At 52.9% G+C, this 12,097-nt stretch overlaps 2 protein-coding genes across 2 annotated transcripts; both read right to left on the bottom strand.

Annotated features, from left to right (window-relative positions):
* Positions 1-5,283: 5,283 nt before the first annotated feature.
* Positions 5,284-7,847, bottom strand: Hoxb5 (homeobox B5). Its single transcript, XM_027924738.2, has 2 exons — positions 7,165-7,847; positions 5,284-6,496 (listed from the first exon to the last, which is right to left on the bottom strand). The coding sequence occupies exons 1-2, from the start codon at positions 7,724-7,726 to the stop codon at positions 6,249-6,251; spliced, it is 810 nt and encodes a 269-aa protein (XP_027780539.1). The 5' UTR covers positions 7,727-7,847; the 3' UTR covers positions 5,284-6,248.
* A 1,876-nt stretch (positions 7,848-9,723) lies between these two features.
* On the bottom strand, positions 9,724-12,081 carry Hoxb6 (homeobox B6). Its single transcript, XM_027924721.2, has 2 exons — positions 11,667-12,081; positions 9,724-10,629 (listed from the first exon to the last, which is right to left on the bottom strand). Exons 1-2 carry the CDS (start codon positions 12,079-12,081, stop codon positions 10,370-10,372), a joined length of 675 nt encoding a protein of 224 aa, XP_027780522.1. The 3' UTR covers positions 9,724-10,369.
* Between the last annotated feature and the right edge of the window lie 16 nt (positions 12,082-12,097).

Here is a 12,097-nt window from a genome sequence, read left to right as displayed (position 1 = left end):
GGGCCTGCGGTACTTTCTACCCTCCTAGACGGATTCATCTCTACCCCACCGGTCCCGGAGGTCAGGGCTCGCGGCAACCAAAGCCAGCGCAGCCCAGGCAGCAGCAGCTTGGGCTCAGCCCAGTCCACTAGGAGAGCAAAGCCAGGGCGCGGCCCCGCGGGCCTGGGAGCGATTCCAGGGAGAGGAAATTGCAGGATGCTGCACCTTCCTCTTCCAGAGGAAATTTAGGAAGAGAAGAGACAGGGAGGGAGATGCCTAAACCATAAAAAAAAGGGAAAAAAAGAGGGAAAGAGAGAATGATTAAAACTTGAAAAGGAGATACTCTTAGGGATCCTACAGGTTCCCGAATTGTTCGAAATCCTAACCTCTCCAGTGCCCTAAATACCCCGACTCTTTGAAACCCGCGATTTGGATTTCATGAATTCGCCAACAGAACGGAGGAAAGATTCGCCAAAACCTGTCTGCATGCCCTGCCCGGCCTGCTGCTGTAGAGGTGGCGGAGGTGGCAGCGGTGTGGCCGGCAGTGCATAATGTATGCTGCAGCGACTCTGAGCCCCAAGTAGGCCAGCGCTGCGGCCCCCAGTCTGCTGACCTCTGCGTGATCCCGGACTCTATGAATTATTGATGAGATATGAGCGTTGATTTCCCCTTTCAGGATGCAAACTCCATTATATTGTTAAAATGGCGATTTAATCGTTGAGAATAGCTTTGGTGTGGGTTTTTCCCCCAACTCATTTGCGCCTCCTTCCTTTTCATTTAACTCTCTTAATTAAATCCTTTAACAGATTTTAATCACTTTTTGGAGGGAGGGGTAGGAGGAAGGGGAAGGCCATTACATTATTACTACCAAACAACAACAAACAGGACCCTAAAACAAGGCAAAATAAAACAAACGCGAAACCCATCAAAGGCTTCTACCTTTGAAAAGTTGAAAGGAAGGTGGGGAGGAGACGTTTAACTCCTCTTTAAAGGTTGCTTTGGGAACTTTCATCAGAGACAGCGAGAAAATGACCAAGACGGACCTCTGGCAGGCAAGAGAGGGTGAGGGCCGGCCGGCCAGAACGGCCAGAACCGACCTGGGAGGTGTCTAATTCCACCCCAGGAGACTTGTGTGGAGTCCAGACTCAATTGTCATTCTTCCCCTTTCTGAGAAGTCCAGAGACCTCAATCTTGGGGATCTTGGGAAGGACCACAGGATTCCTGTGAGGGTGACTCTCCAATCTGCGTCTTAGAAGCACTTAGGGAGAAATGTCTATTCTCCTTAAGGGGCCCCCATTTCTCCCCTCCCCCTCCCCAAACAGCTCAGTTTCCAGGCGGTGTCTGGGCTAATTAATATGGATGTATAACAGCGCTGCAGTAATCAATAAATCCCCGCTCTGAGCAGATCCCATCCTCAAAATTCGATTACCCTGAGAAACTCCAAAATAGGGTGAGGGACCAATGAGCTCCCTTCTAAAAGAGGGAGCTTGTTCTTGCTAGCCCTGTCTTCCAAGGTTGGCCAGGGAAGCCCATATAGAGAAAAAGGTACTGAGGAAAAGTCCTGGAAAGGGACTAAGTGTGGGGGATTGTGCTGAGTAGTCTGTCTTCCCCTTTGCTCTGAATCCTTGGCTTCCGCCCTAACATCCAGATTCCAAGGATAAAGGAACCAGGCAGAGAAAAGAGCTTCCTCTTTGGTCTCCTGCGTCCTGCCCTTCCAGGCCTCAGTAAATAACTTCTCACAGCCAGGGAAGGGTTAAGTGTCCCTACCACAGTTATGGAGAGGAAGCCAATGAAATATGGGCACTTGGAACTCCAGGCCCGGCTGGCTTTCCTGTTTACACTTCTTTATACTTCCTCCCACCCTGTGGCCTCAGAGAAACATAACAAAATAAAACAAACAACCAAATAAAACAAAAAATCAAATTGTCCACTGAGTGGTGGCCAGGCTGGACACAGAGCAAAAGGGAAACTGCAGCCTTAGTCTCTGGCTGCCACCTCCTGGGGCTTTCTCCAGGGTAAGGATTTGGTCAGAGGGTGCCAGCTTATAGCCCAGAAGGTTAAGGCCTGGACTGGCAGGGGAGAAAAAAGTAGTGGGAGAGGAAGGAAAAGAGATATATGGAGAGAGAGGAGCAGTGTTTCCTAATAGGGACTCTTGGGGAAAAGTGGGAAGAGAGGACTCAGGTCTGGGGCAGGGAGAGTTCTTTTGCCCCCAACCACCTCCCCAACTCTCATTCCCTCTCTTAGTTTGTCTCTGTTGGGGTTCAGGGAGAATTGTTGCCCAGGTAGCCCAAAGTGGGGAAGAGGAAAGGCCAGTCAGGGCTTCTTCTCCAGGATCCACTTAAATCCAGAGGAGACCCTCCAGTGGTTTGGCTTCTGAGGCCTAAGTGGGCACCCCAATCTAGGGCTGCTCTTTGCTATTCAGGAAAATCTGCCCAGCTATGTCTCTGGGCTGCTAACATCATTCATTCTTTATCAGAATTTACAGAACTGATATGTGATGGGGGCGGGAATCTTTAGGGGCTTGTCTGGGGCTTCAAGTTACTAACGAAGTATCCAGGACAGAGAAGCCAGAGTAAGGCCAGGAGCTCAGTAAGAATGGGGCTCCCCTGGATGCCCCATATTGGACTCCGCCGCCGTTACACTCTTCCCCTGCACCTCTATCAATCTCTTGCCTTGTATAGAGTGAAAACCTGTGGAGGCCATACCTCCAAAATGTTTTCATATTTTAAATGGTGCTGACCAATATCACCAAGGGACACACATCATTCTTGGGGAAATGTTTCTTTAAATCAGGGTGAGGACCCCAAACCCTCTATACTCTAACTCTGCTCTAAAAGCCTGTTAAGGGTCTCTTGTAAGTGAGGCATGGGTAGAGAATGGCAGGTCAGAAAACAGAAGGGCTTCAGAAAAGAGAAGACGGGACAGTCCCACTGCCCCTTAATGAAAAACAGGAAATCTTGTAACCCTTTTTTATCCCAAATGTCAGGAGCCCCTCAAGATGCCACATTTCCAATCCCAGGCATTATCTACCCGGGAGTTGGTGAGCTGAATCAAGAGATGGTGGGACAGAGAAAGCAAGAGGGAGAGTGGTTGGCCCCAGTGATCTTAAATTGTGGGGAGGTGTCAATTTGGTACAGAAGAGGTCTCTGGATTTTAGAATAAGGGTAACTTTTCTTTAGAAAAGGGTCAGATCTTGAAGTTCCTCTGGTTTGTGGGGCCACAAAACAAAGAGGCCTTTGAGGGTATAATAGGGAGAGAGGAGGAAAAAGAGGAGAGAGAAAAGAGCACCTTCCCAATTTCCTTTCCCAGCTCCTGGGTCTTTTTGCTGCTTCCCCACAGTTGGGGGTCTGTATTCCTGAGGTGTTATTTGTGGAGGGCTTGCCAGGGATCTACTTAAACACCTAATTCCTCCAGGCTAGGGCAGAAGCTCCTTTGCTCTCCACCTCCTGGTCAGGAATTAGGTTTGGTATTGAGGAGATTACCCTCTCTGTCCGCTCCCCATTCTGACCTCAAGATCCTTCTTAGAACCTAGAAGAAGAGATCAGTTGGAGCCAATGGGCTCAATTTTGGTGCAATAGTTATGTATTTCCCATTCCGCATAAGCCTGATGAGGTCATAGAGAAAGAGAAGTTCTCTTTTGTGGGACTTACAGATCCAAAAGCCAGAGAGTACTCCATGGCAAAGCAGCCCACAGCAGCTTCTTTCCCTAGTGCTTTTTCTCAGCTCAGATGTATTCAGATAAAAGTGACCAGCAGTGCGCCCCCCACATACCTCTGACAAATGAAACTCAGTTTTTTTTTTTTCCTGGGGGTGTGAAGATAATCTGAAGATAGCCAGTAGTGAAATACCCCCCAACAACAGGCCCTTCTTCCAGCAATGCACATCCCCACTTCTTGCTCCCCAAATTTCCAAGGGAACAGAAGGAACATGGGTCTCCTGCAACCCTATTTGCCCCAAAGAATCCGACACTTCAGCAAACATAAACCAGGCAGCCTCAAGCACTGAAAGCTTTTGGAACTGAGTGCTCCCACCTCAGGCACCCAATATCTCAGATCTGAGTATATAAAAACAAGCTAAATTTTCCCTATATCACTCCACAGCCCTTCTGGAAGCAAGATTTCCTTCCCCTAGTCCCAAAACCCAAAATTGCAAGGGAAGAAAGCGAAAGCTGGAAGCGACTTACTGCGGGAATGCTGGGCCTGGGCTGCCGCCACCGCCTCCTGGGCTGGTCAGGCTGCTCTAGGCTGAGAGAGCGCTCACCTACCTCTGCCCCCTTCCCCACCACAGCGAGCAGTTAAAGTGTCACTTAACATTCTGGAGAATGTGAAATATACCGCGCGGTGTCAACTCCCCAAAACCATAAAACTAACTTTATGGACCTCACGTGACTTTCTCGAGCCAGTGAGGGGTATCTGTCTGACTTCTCGGCGATTTTTACGATCTAACTTCGAGATAAAACCCCTATCCATTTGACATCTAAATGTCATAGCGACTTTTGGGATAGTTTGCTATCGGCAAAGGGGGACAAATTCAAGGGGTGAAGGGGAACAAGGGCCCAGTACAGCCTCCAGGACCCTCTGCTGCCTCCTCACCAGCCCCCCTCCCCCCAGGTCCTGTAAGAAGTTGGGCCCAGCTGGAAGGGAATTGATCGGGTAAGTGTCCAGACTTGACTGTTGGGCTCAGGGTGGAAGCTGACTTGGATGGAAGAAGACTGGGCCCTGGCTGGAGGGAGAACCAGAGGTTCTTTCAGGAAGGACCCCAACTCTTAACCTGACCAAAGGGGGAAGATCATTTGGGCCTCTGGAGAAAAGTAGCCCCTGAAAAGTGTGGAAAAGGCTGAGGGTAAAAGGACATCTTTGAAACTGAGCTGATGATTTTTTTTTTCTTAGTGGGTGGCAAAACTGAATTGGGATTTGGAACAGGGGACATGGCAGCTGGGCAGGCCTCTATAATTCCCAAAAGGCCAGGAGTCTCCTGCTCAGCACTTAGGCCTACATTACTTTCCCTGGAGAGTTTTTCAGAGTTTTTTTCTGGCCAGCTGGTGGAAGGCCAAGATGGAGCCCATCTCGGCCCCACCTGAGGTTTCTGGCCCTCTTAGTCCTCCAGTCATGAAGGCCTGTTTCTTGGCCCAAGCAGCATTGACCAAGCCAGGAACTTAGGTGATTAAGAAAGCCTGCTGGTAAGCATCCTATTTGCCCTTCCCTAAACCCTAGATTTATTGAGAATGATCCTAGGGTATGCCAGGTGATGGGAGAGGCAGACCCCCTGGAGAAAAGACAAGTGGAAGGGCAATGGAGTAGGGGAAACATTTATTTGACTTCAAGGAAAGCTACAAACAAATACCAAAAGCAAACCACTGAGACAGGCCTGGCAAAGACAGATTTCACACATAGCACAGCATCCACTCACTCACTACAAATGGCCTTGGAAGCGAAATGGATAGGGAGGAAGAGATGGGTCTGACCCAGACTATCCCCATATTTACAAGCTTTGGGTCCTCTAGCTAGACCCACAGAGAAATACACAAGACATTTTACACTGAGTATTATTTGTTTCCGCACACTCCCAGACCAGGCCTTGTGGGGCCTACCAGGCAGAAGGAACTTAAAATCTCACTATTTTCCTTCCCTCTTCTCAACATCATCCTGTGGTACTCCCTGGCCCCTTCTCAGCCCAGGACCAAGTCACTGGGAGACATGGGCCCTGAGAGTGAGGAAGGAGGAGAAGGAGGAGGGGGGTGAAAATAGACACAGTCATGGACTCCATCTCAGAGGCCAGCTCAGCTGGGCCTGGGGATGTGGCACCCCACCTCAATTGCTGCCTCTTAGCGAAGTTTCCAGCTGAAACTAAAAAAATACAGCTATCATTCTTTTATAAATAAGTTAGAACACAGGTGGGAAGGGGAAAGTTCACATTAAACATGCGAATTTCTTTTTTTTTTTCCCCTGGGGGAAGGAGCGCAACCACAGACACGAACATTCAGAAACACTGGCGGATTTGGGGCGAGCAGAGGGGAGTGGGGAGCATGGAGGGAAAATAATAAGGATTATTATTATTATTATTAACAATAATAACAAGATAACAAGTCCAGGAGAGAGGGAGCCACGGGAAGACATAAGACCGAACGAAAAATTGTAACACAAGGCCAGGGTGAGGCAGGCTCATGGGAACCGGTCCCCAGCGGTCAGCGGCAGCGCAGGGAGGATCAGAGGGGTCGGGGCTGGGGGTGGCCCGGGCTGTGGGGCTGCCCAGAGCTCCTCCGTGCGGGTTCAGGGCTGGAAGGCGCTGCCGGCTGTAGCCAGGCTCATACTTTTCAGTTTGTTGTCTTTCTTCCACTTCATGCGCCGGTTCTGGAACCAGATCTTGATCTGGCGCTCAGACAGGCAGAGCGCGTGGGCGATCTCGATACGCCGCCGCCGGGTCAGGTAGCGGTTGAAGTGGAACTCCTTCTCCAGCTCCAGGGTCTGGTAGCGGGTATACGCGGTCCGGGCCCTTTTCCCGTCCGGCCCGGTCATATCTGGAGTAGAGAGAGTAGAGCCACAAGGCAACAGTTATTCTGGTTACAGGAGGGGGGCACTGGGTGGGAGGGGGCGGGGAGCAGGACCCGGGCATCCCCAGCACCCAGCTCACGCAGCTCCCATCCTCCCCACTCCAGATGCCCGCGTCCAGGCTCGATTTCTGCGCCCGTTTCTCCTTCAGCTCCTACTTTTGCTGGCAGCGAATGCGCCCGGCTTTGTCTCTTGCTCCCTCCCAGTGCCTCACCCTTCGCTGGGCTCAGGCGGCCGCTCGCCCCGGGAGGGAGGAGAGCGGCTGCACTTTTGCCCTAGAAAGCTCCTTTTACTGCTCACCCCTCCTTTGCCAGCGGTAGTCTCGAATTTTCGGGGGTAAGCAGGACCCTTCCCCACATTACATAAACCCCAACCTTCAGAGTAAAGCTGGCTTACTGGCTGGATGAATAAAACCTACGACAAACCTGGGAACAAATTATTTAAAATATCCCCCCCTCCCAGCAAAAGACCCTGTTTGGCTCTGTCCACGGAGCTGTGAGAATCCTCTTAGGGACTTCTTCCCCTTTAGAAAAATAAATCTATATTTGAGGAAAAGCCTTCCTCAAGCTCTCCTCGTCCCCCCTCCCAAACGCAGAGAAGGAAAGCCGAGAAGACAAAAAAAGAGAGACAGAATTACCATGGCTGATGTGAAGCTTCCTCATCCAGGGGAATATCTGAGGAGTCTGCCCCTCGGGCGCGGCTGTGGAGGTGGCCATGGGTTCTGGCTGCGCCCGAGCTAGGCTAGGGCTGCTTAGCTGGCTCGCGGCTTCCTCAGGCTCCGAGGACGCGCTGGCCTCGTCTATTTCGGTGAAATTGGCGCTGGAGCTGGCGGGGGTCGCTTGGTCGGAGGGGGACGAAGCAGAGGGCTTTGCGCCGTGGTTATCACCGTTGGTGCAGGGAAGGGACTCGGGCGAGGACAGGGAGCAGCTCGACGCCGCTTGCCTGAAGCGGGGCTCCTGAGAGGGCGCAGGGAAGGCGCGGGAGCTCTCGCCCACCGCCCCAAAGTGGCTGGAGGAGGCCGAGGAGCGGTTGACGCTGAGGTCCATCCCATTGTAATTGTAGCCGTAAGAGCCGGTGTGCATGGCAGCGGGATCCCTGTAAGAGCCGCTCAGAGAGCTGCCACTGCCATAATTTAGCAACTGATAGTCCGGGCCATTTGGATAACGCCCCGAGAAGGAGTTTACAAAGTACGAGCTCATTTGGGTGATTTTGGAGGGCTTGATTTGTGGATCGTGGTCGTTATAACCCTGTGCTTCACGATTTATGATGTATTAATGAATTATAGCGATGCACTGTACTTCGTTTTGCTATGTATGCGGCCAAATATGGGGGGGGGGGCTGAAAGGGGGATGGGGGGGCGTTAGGGAATCACGTGCTTTTGTTGACCAGTCGTAAATTCTCGCTGATGACCTCAAGAGGTAATTCATGCTCTATGGTTACAAATAATGACGATCCGAGAATCGTTAGGGCCGATTCAATGCGAGCCTCCGAGAGGGGGGAAAAAGGAGAAGGGGGAGAAACCGAGAAGGTTGGCGTTGGCCTCTGAGCAGAGCGCGCCACCTCCCGGCGATCTGCGGGAGCGCGGACCGCAGGCCGCCATGGCGTCGGCGGCTGCCTCCCTGCTGGCTCCCTGCAACCGCCAAGCGAGAAAGAAATCCGGTCGGCCGTGGCTCACTCACGGGGTTGAGCCTTCTAGAAGAGGGGTTTGAGCCTTTTACCCACTTTCTTGGGTGGCGTTAGTTTCTCTATTTGTGCCTTGTCTATCAAATTACCGTCATTATTATTTTGGCTGTGGATGAAATGATCAAAGATTGAGTTGCTTGTCCCTTAATGGGTCATTGCTAGTTGGGGGCATAAGTGGGGATAAAGGGTTGGAAGTTGTGTGTGAAAAACAATTATTACAAGGAGTCTCCCCCACCATGTTCAGTCCAGCCTGCTTCCTAGTGGGGTTGCAGTGGCCGATCCACAGCCCCCAGGCTGAGCAGCGAAGCTGGGCTGGAAGCTCCAAGACACAGAAAAGCTTACTTCTCCTAGGTCCCTTGGAAATTTGGAATCATCTTCCTGACCTCATCATCCTTATCCCAGGCCTGAGAATGGCAGATCAGGACAGGAATCCTAGAAGGCTAACACAGCTGGAATTAAGTGGCCTAGTTGCCGAAAACACTGCTGCATCAGCCGCCCAGGGTTGCTGTAGTTTGGTTATTAATATGTGCCTGAGAGTTTGGGGTTAAAGCAGACCCTTCACCTTGTCTCCATATGCCAACTTGCACCACTCCAGGCCCCTTTCTGACAGCTGGGCAGTTTGAATTTGCCCATGGACCTACCGCCTTCCCTGGGAAGGGGTTCCCTGGACTGGTGGCGTCTTGCTGAGCAAGCTGGGCAGCCAGAAACCGCTGCAGCTGGGCTCCTTCTGCCAGGAGCTGTTTTCTTTAAAAATAAAAAAAAAATTTAAAAAAAGGGAGAGAGGGAGGAGGAAGAAGGAAAGGAAAACAATGTCTGCAGCTAGCTGCATGGGTAAGGGTGGAGGTGGAGAGAGAAGGGCCGTTTTGGGATAAGAGAATGAGATCAAGTGCCTCATCACCTGCCCTCCTGCCCTTGAGTCTCCAAGGAGCAGGGGAAAGTTGTGCCCTTGGCCTCACACCTACCCCAGACTTCACATTCTCTTCCTTATCACTGAGCTCCTATTTGAGATGGAAAGAGGTACCTGGAGCCTTCAGCTGCATAGTGGAGAGATGCCCAGTGGCCCCATTTTTTCAGTTTCCAGAGCCACAGGCCAGGAGCAAGAGCCACGGCCAGAGACCAGGGGCCTCACCTCACCAAGGACACAAAAGCTCTGCTGAGGCACTCAGACCGGCCCAACTCAGTCACTGCAGGGGCTTTGGGCAAGGGGCCCTCAGTGGTGTCCTTCCTGTCCTGGACAAACTAAGAAAGTCTACAGACTAAGAGGGAAAGGGCCCCTCTCCATTCTGGATATGCACCAGGAGAGGCAGTTGTGAGGCTTAGCATCAGGCAGGCACAGTTCTGGGGCCTGAGCAGACCGATGGTTCTAGCCTTTATCTCAACAGTACTTCCATGGAGTCCAGGTGGCTGGCAAGGCCCTGGGGCAGCCTAGAGCTCCTGAGTTCAGGCTCAGGAAGGATGGGGTAGCTGGGATGTGGGATGGGGAGGGGAAAAAAATACGGGGGAAGATTGGAGGTGACTGAGCGGCGAGTTTTCATGTCTTTATTATTATTATCATTATTAATAATATTAATATAATTACCGAAGTATTTCACGTCCAGAACTAAGACAAGACTACAAACACAACACATAGAAAATTAATAAAATAGAACTTTGTTTTCTTCTGAGGCTTCTCTTCTTACGTCTAGGTAGTATGTGCTCCTTCCAGTGGCTTTGGGGAGAGGGGAGGAGGGACGACAAGTCTGGGGTTAGGGATTCTTCAAGGCCCCTGCTGAGGGGACAGCGAATCTACCATTGAACCGTGCACAGGGGACATGGACGAAATGAGACGAGACACGGACAAGAGCATTTTGCTCTGCTTCCAGGAAACATCAAGTGAGTCCGATCCTCATTTCTCACAGGGAGCCTGATCGGGCCAAGGCTGGTTCCTCTGGGAGGGAGGAGGCGCTGAGGTGCCGGGTGGGCTCAGGCAGCTGGGCCTCGGAGCACTAGGCTAGAGCTCTGCGGACGGGGGCGAGCAGGAGAACACTGGGCCCCGCCTGTCGCACGCTGGAGAGCAGGTCCCTAGGCTCCCCCGCCCGCAGAGCCTTCTCCGGGCTCTCCGACGCCCTCAGCTCCCCACAGGCCTCTCCCTTCGCGTCCCCCCTCCCTTTCCAGCACCTTCACTCGGCTGGTTTTTCTTCCTCCTCCTCCGCACTGAGCTGAGACGCACTGAGCAGTTTGCTCTCCTTTTTCCACTTCATGCGCCGGTTCTGGAACCAGATCTTGATCTGCCGCTCGGTCAGGCACAGGGCGTGCGCGATTTCGATGCGCCGCCGCCGGGTCAGGTACCGATTGTAGTGAAATTCCTTCTCCAACTCCAGCGTCTGGTAGCGCGTGTAGGTCTGGCGGCCTCGCCGGCCGCTGGGCCCGAAAGAGGAACCTGTTACGCAGAATGAAGACGCTGAGGCCTGGGGTCACCGGGCCCAAAGTCCCCTCCCCCATTCGACCCTTAAACGTGGACTACAGCCTGTCCCGGAATGCCCTCTCTCCCCCCATTTCCTTCCCCACTCCTCCAGCGCCCCCTCCAGATTCCCTCCCGGACTCCTAGGCCTTTGCCTTCTGTCTAGACTTCTGGTGGGGGAGGGGAGGAGCACTTTGAACTCCCACCTGAGTTTAGGGGAGGGGCTGGCCAGGTGTGTCCCTTCCTAGCTGAATCCCCCCACCTCTTTTCATTTCCATCCATCTAGCTCCCCCCAACTCAATCCACCCAATGATAGATTTGGGCCTTTAATCCATAATGACGTGGATCGATCCATAGTCCGCATCAAGGGCTCCTCACTTTCGTGTCCCTCTAATGGATATCTACTGGGACTTAAGGCCTACAAATAATCTAACCTGAGACCCAGGAGCCTACTTCAACGTCTCTCCCTGCTCCATCTGCTCCTATTCTTTTTAATTCTCATTCTTCCTCCTTCCCCGGGACTGCCACCCTTTTTCTGGTACCCCATCATTTCCCAGCCCTACCCGCCCCCCACCCCACCCCGGGAAACAGCCCCGGACAGACTCAACTCTCCGCGTCACAACGCCCCCACCCCTTGCATGACGCACTCAGTTTTTAATGGAGCGGTCTTTGGATAGGGGACCCGATCAAGACTGGGGGGTTGGGGAATGAGTGAGGGGCGCAAAGAAAAACAAATCCATTGACTGTGGCCCCTGTTCCCTTCAGGAACCCTGGCTCTGGCCTGGCTCTCCAGGAGAGCCCATTCACTCCCCCTGGCTCCCAGTACAGCTGGGACTTCGCAAACTTTGCAACTACTGCGGAGAAGAGGACAGTGAGCAAGACCCCGTGCAACGCCCTATCTGGCTCTGTCTTCTGAGATGCCCACCCAGCAGTCCTGGGGAGATTGGGGGTGGTGCTCGCTAATTCATCTTCCAGGGTTGTGGCCCGCGAGGGAAGAGACTGAAAGTCTCACTCACTGTTGCACGAATTCATCCGCTGCATCCACGGGTAGACCGGAGTGGAGCACTTCTGCTCTTCTGTCTCGCCAAACACGCTCTTGTCCTGCGCGCAGTCCGACTTCCGAGTCTCAGGGTGGAACGGGGGCGGCTCATCAGCGCCCGAGAGCGCGCAGGCCGACTCTTTCTCGCGGTAGAAGGCCGGGGCGGGCCCGTAGTCGCAGGGCGCCGCTCGGCCGTAGCCGCCGCTGGCTGGTGGGTAATAGGAGGAAGTCGCAAAGCTCTTGTCCTGGCCGGGCCCGGGCCCATAGGGTGCCGGGTAGTGCCTCAGCGGGTCCGCATAGCCCGATGAGTAGAGCGGTAGCTGGCCCAGGAAGGACTCCTGCCCGCTGGCCAGAGTGACGGGGAAGGTGGAGTTCACGAAATAGGAACTCATTGGGAGGGGAGGCGCG

This window comes from Marmota flaviventris, chromosome 17, assembly GCF_047511675.1.
Source record: "Marmota flaviventris isolate mMarFla1 chromosome 17, mMarFla1.hap1, whole genome shotgun sequence".
Lineage (NCBI taxonomy): Eukaryota > Metazoa > Chordata > Mammalia > Rodentia > Sciuridae > Marmota > Marmota flaviventris.
Note: the sequence above shows the minus strand (reverse complement) of the source record. Positions and strands in the feature narration are given on the sequence as shown.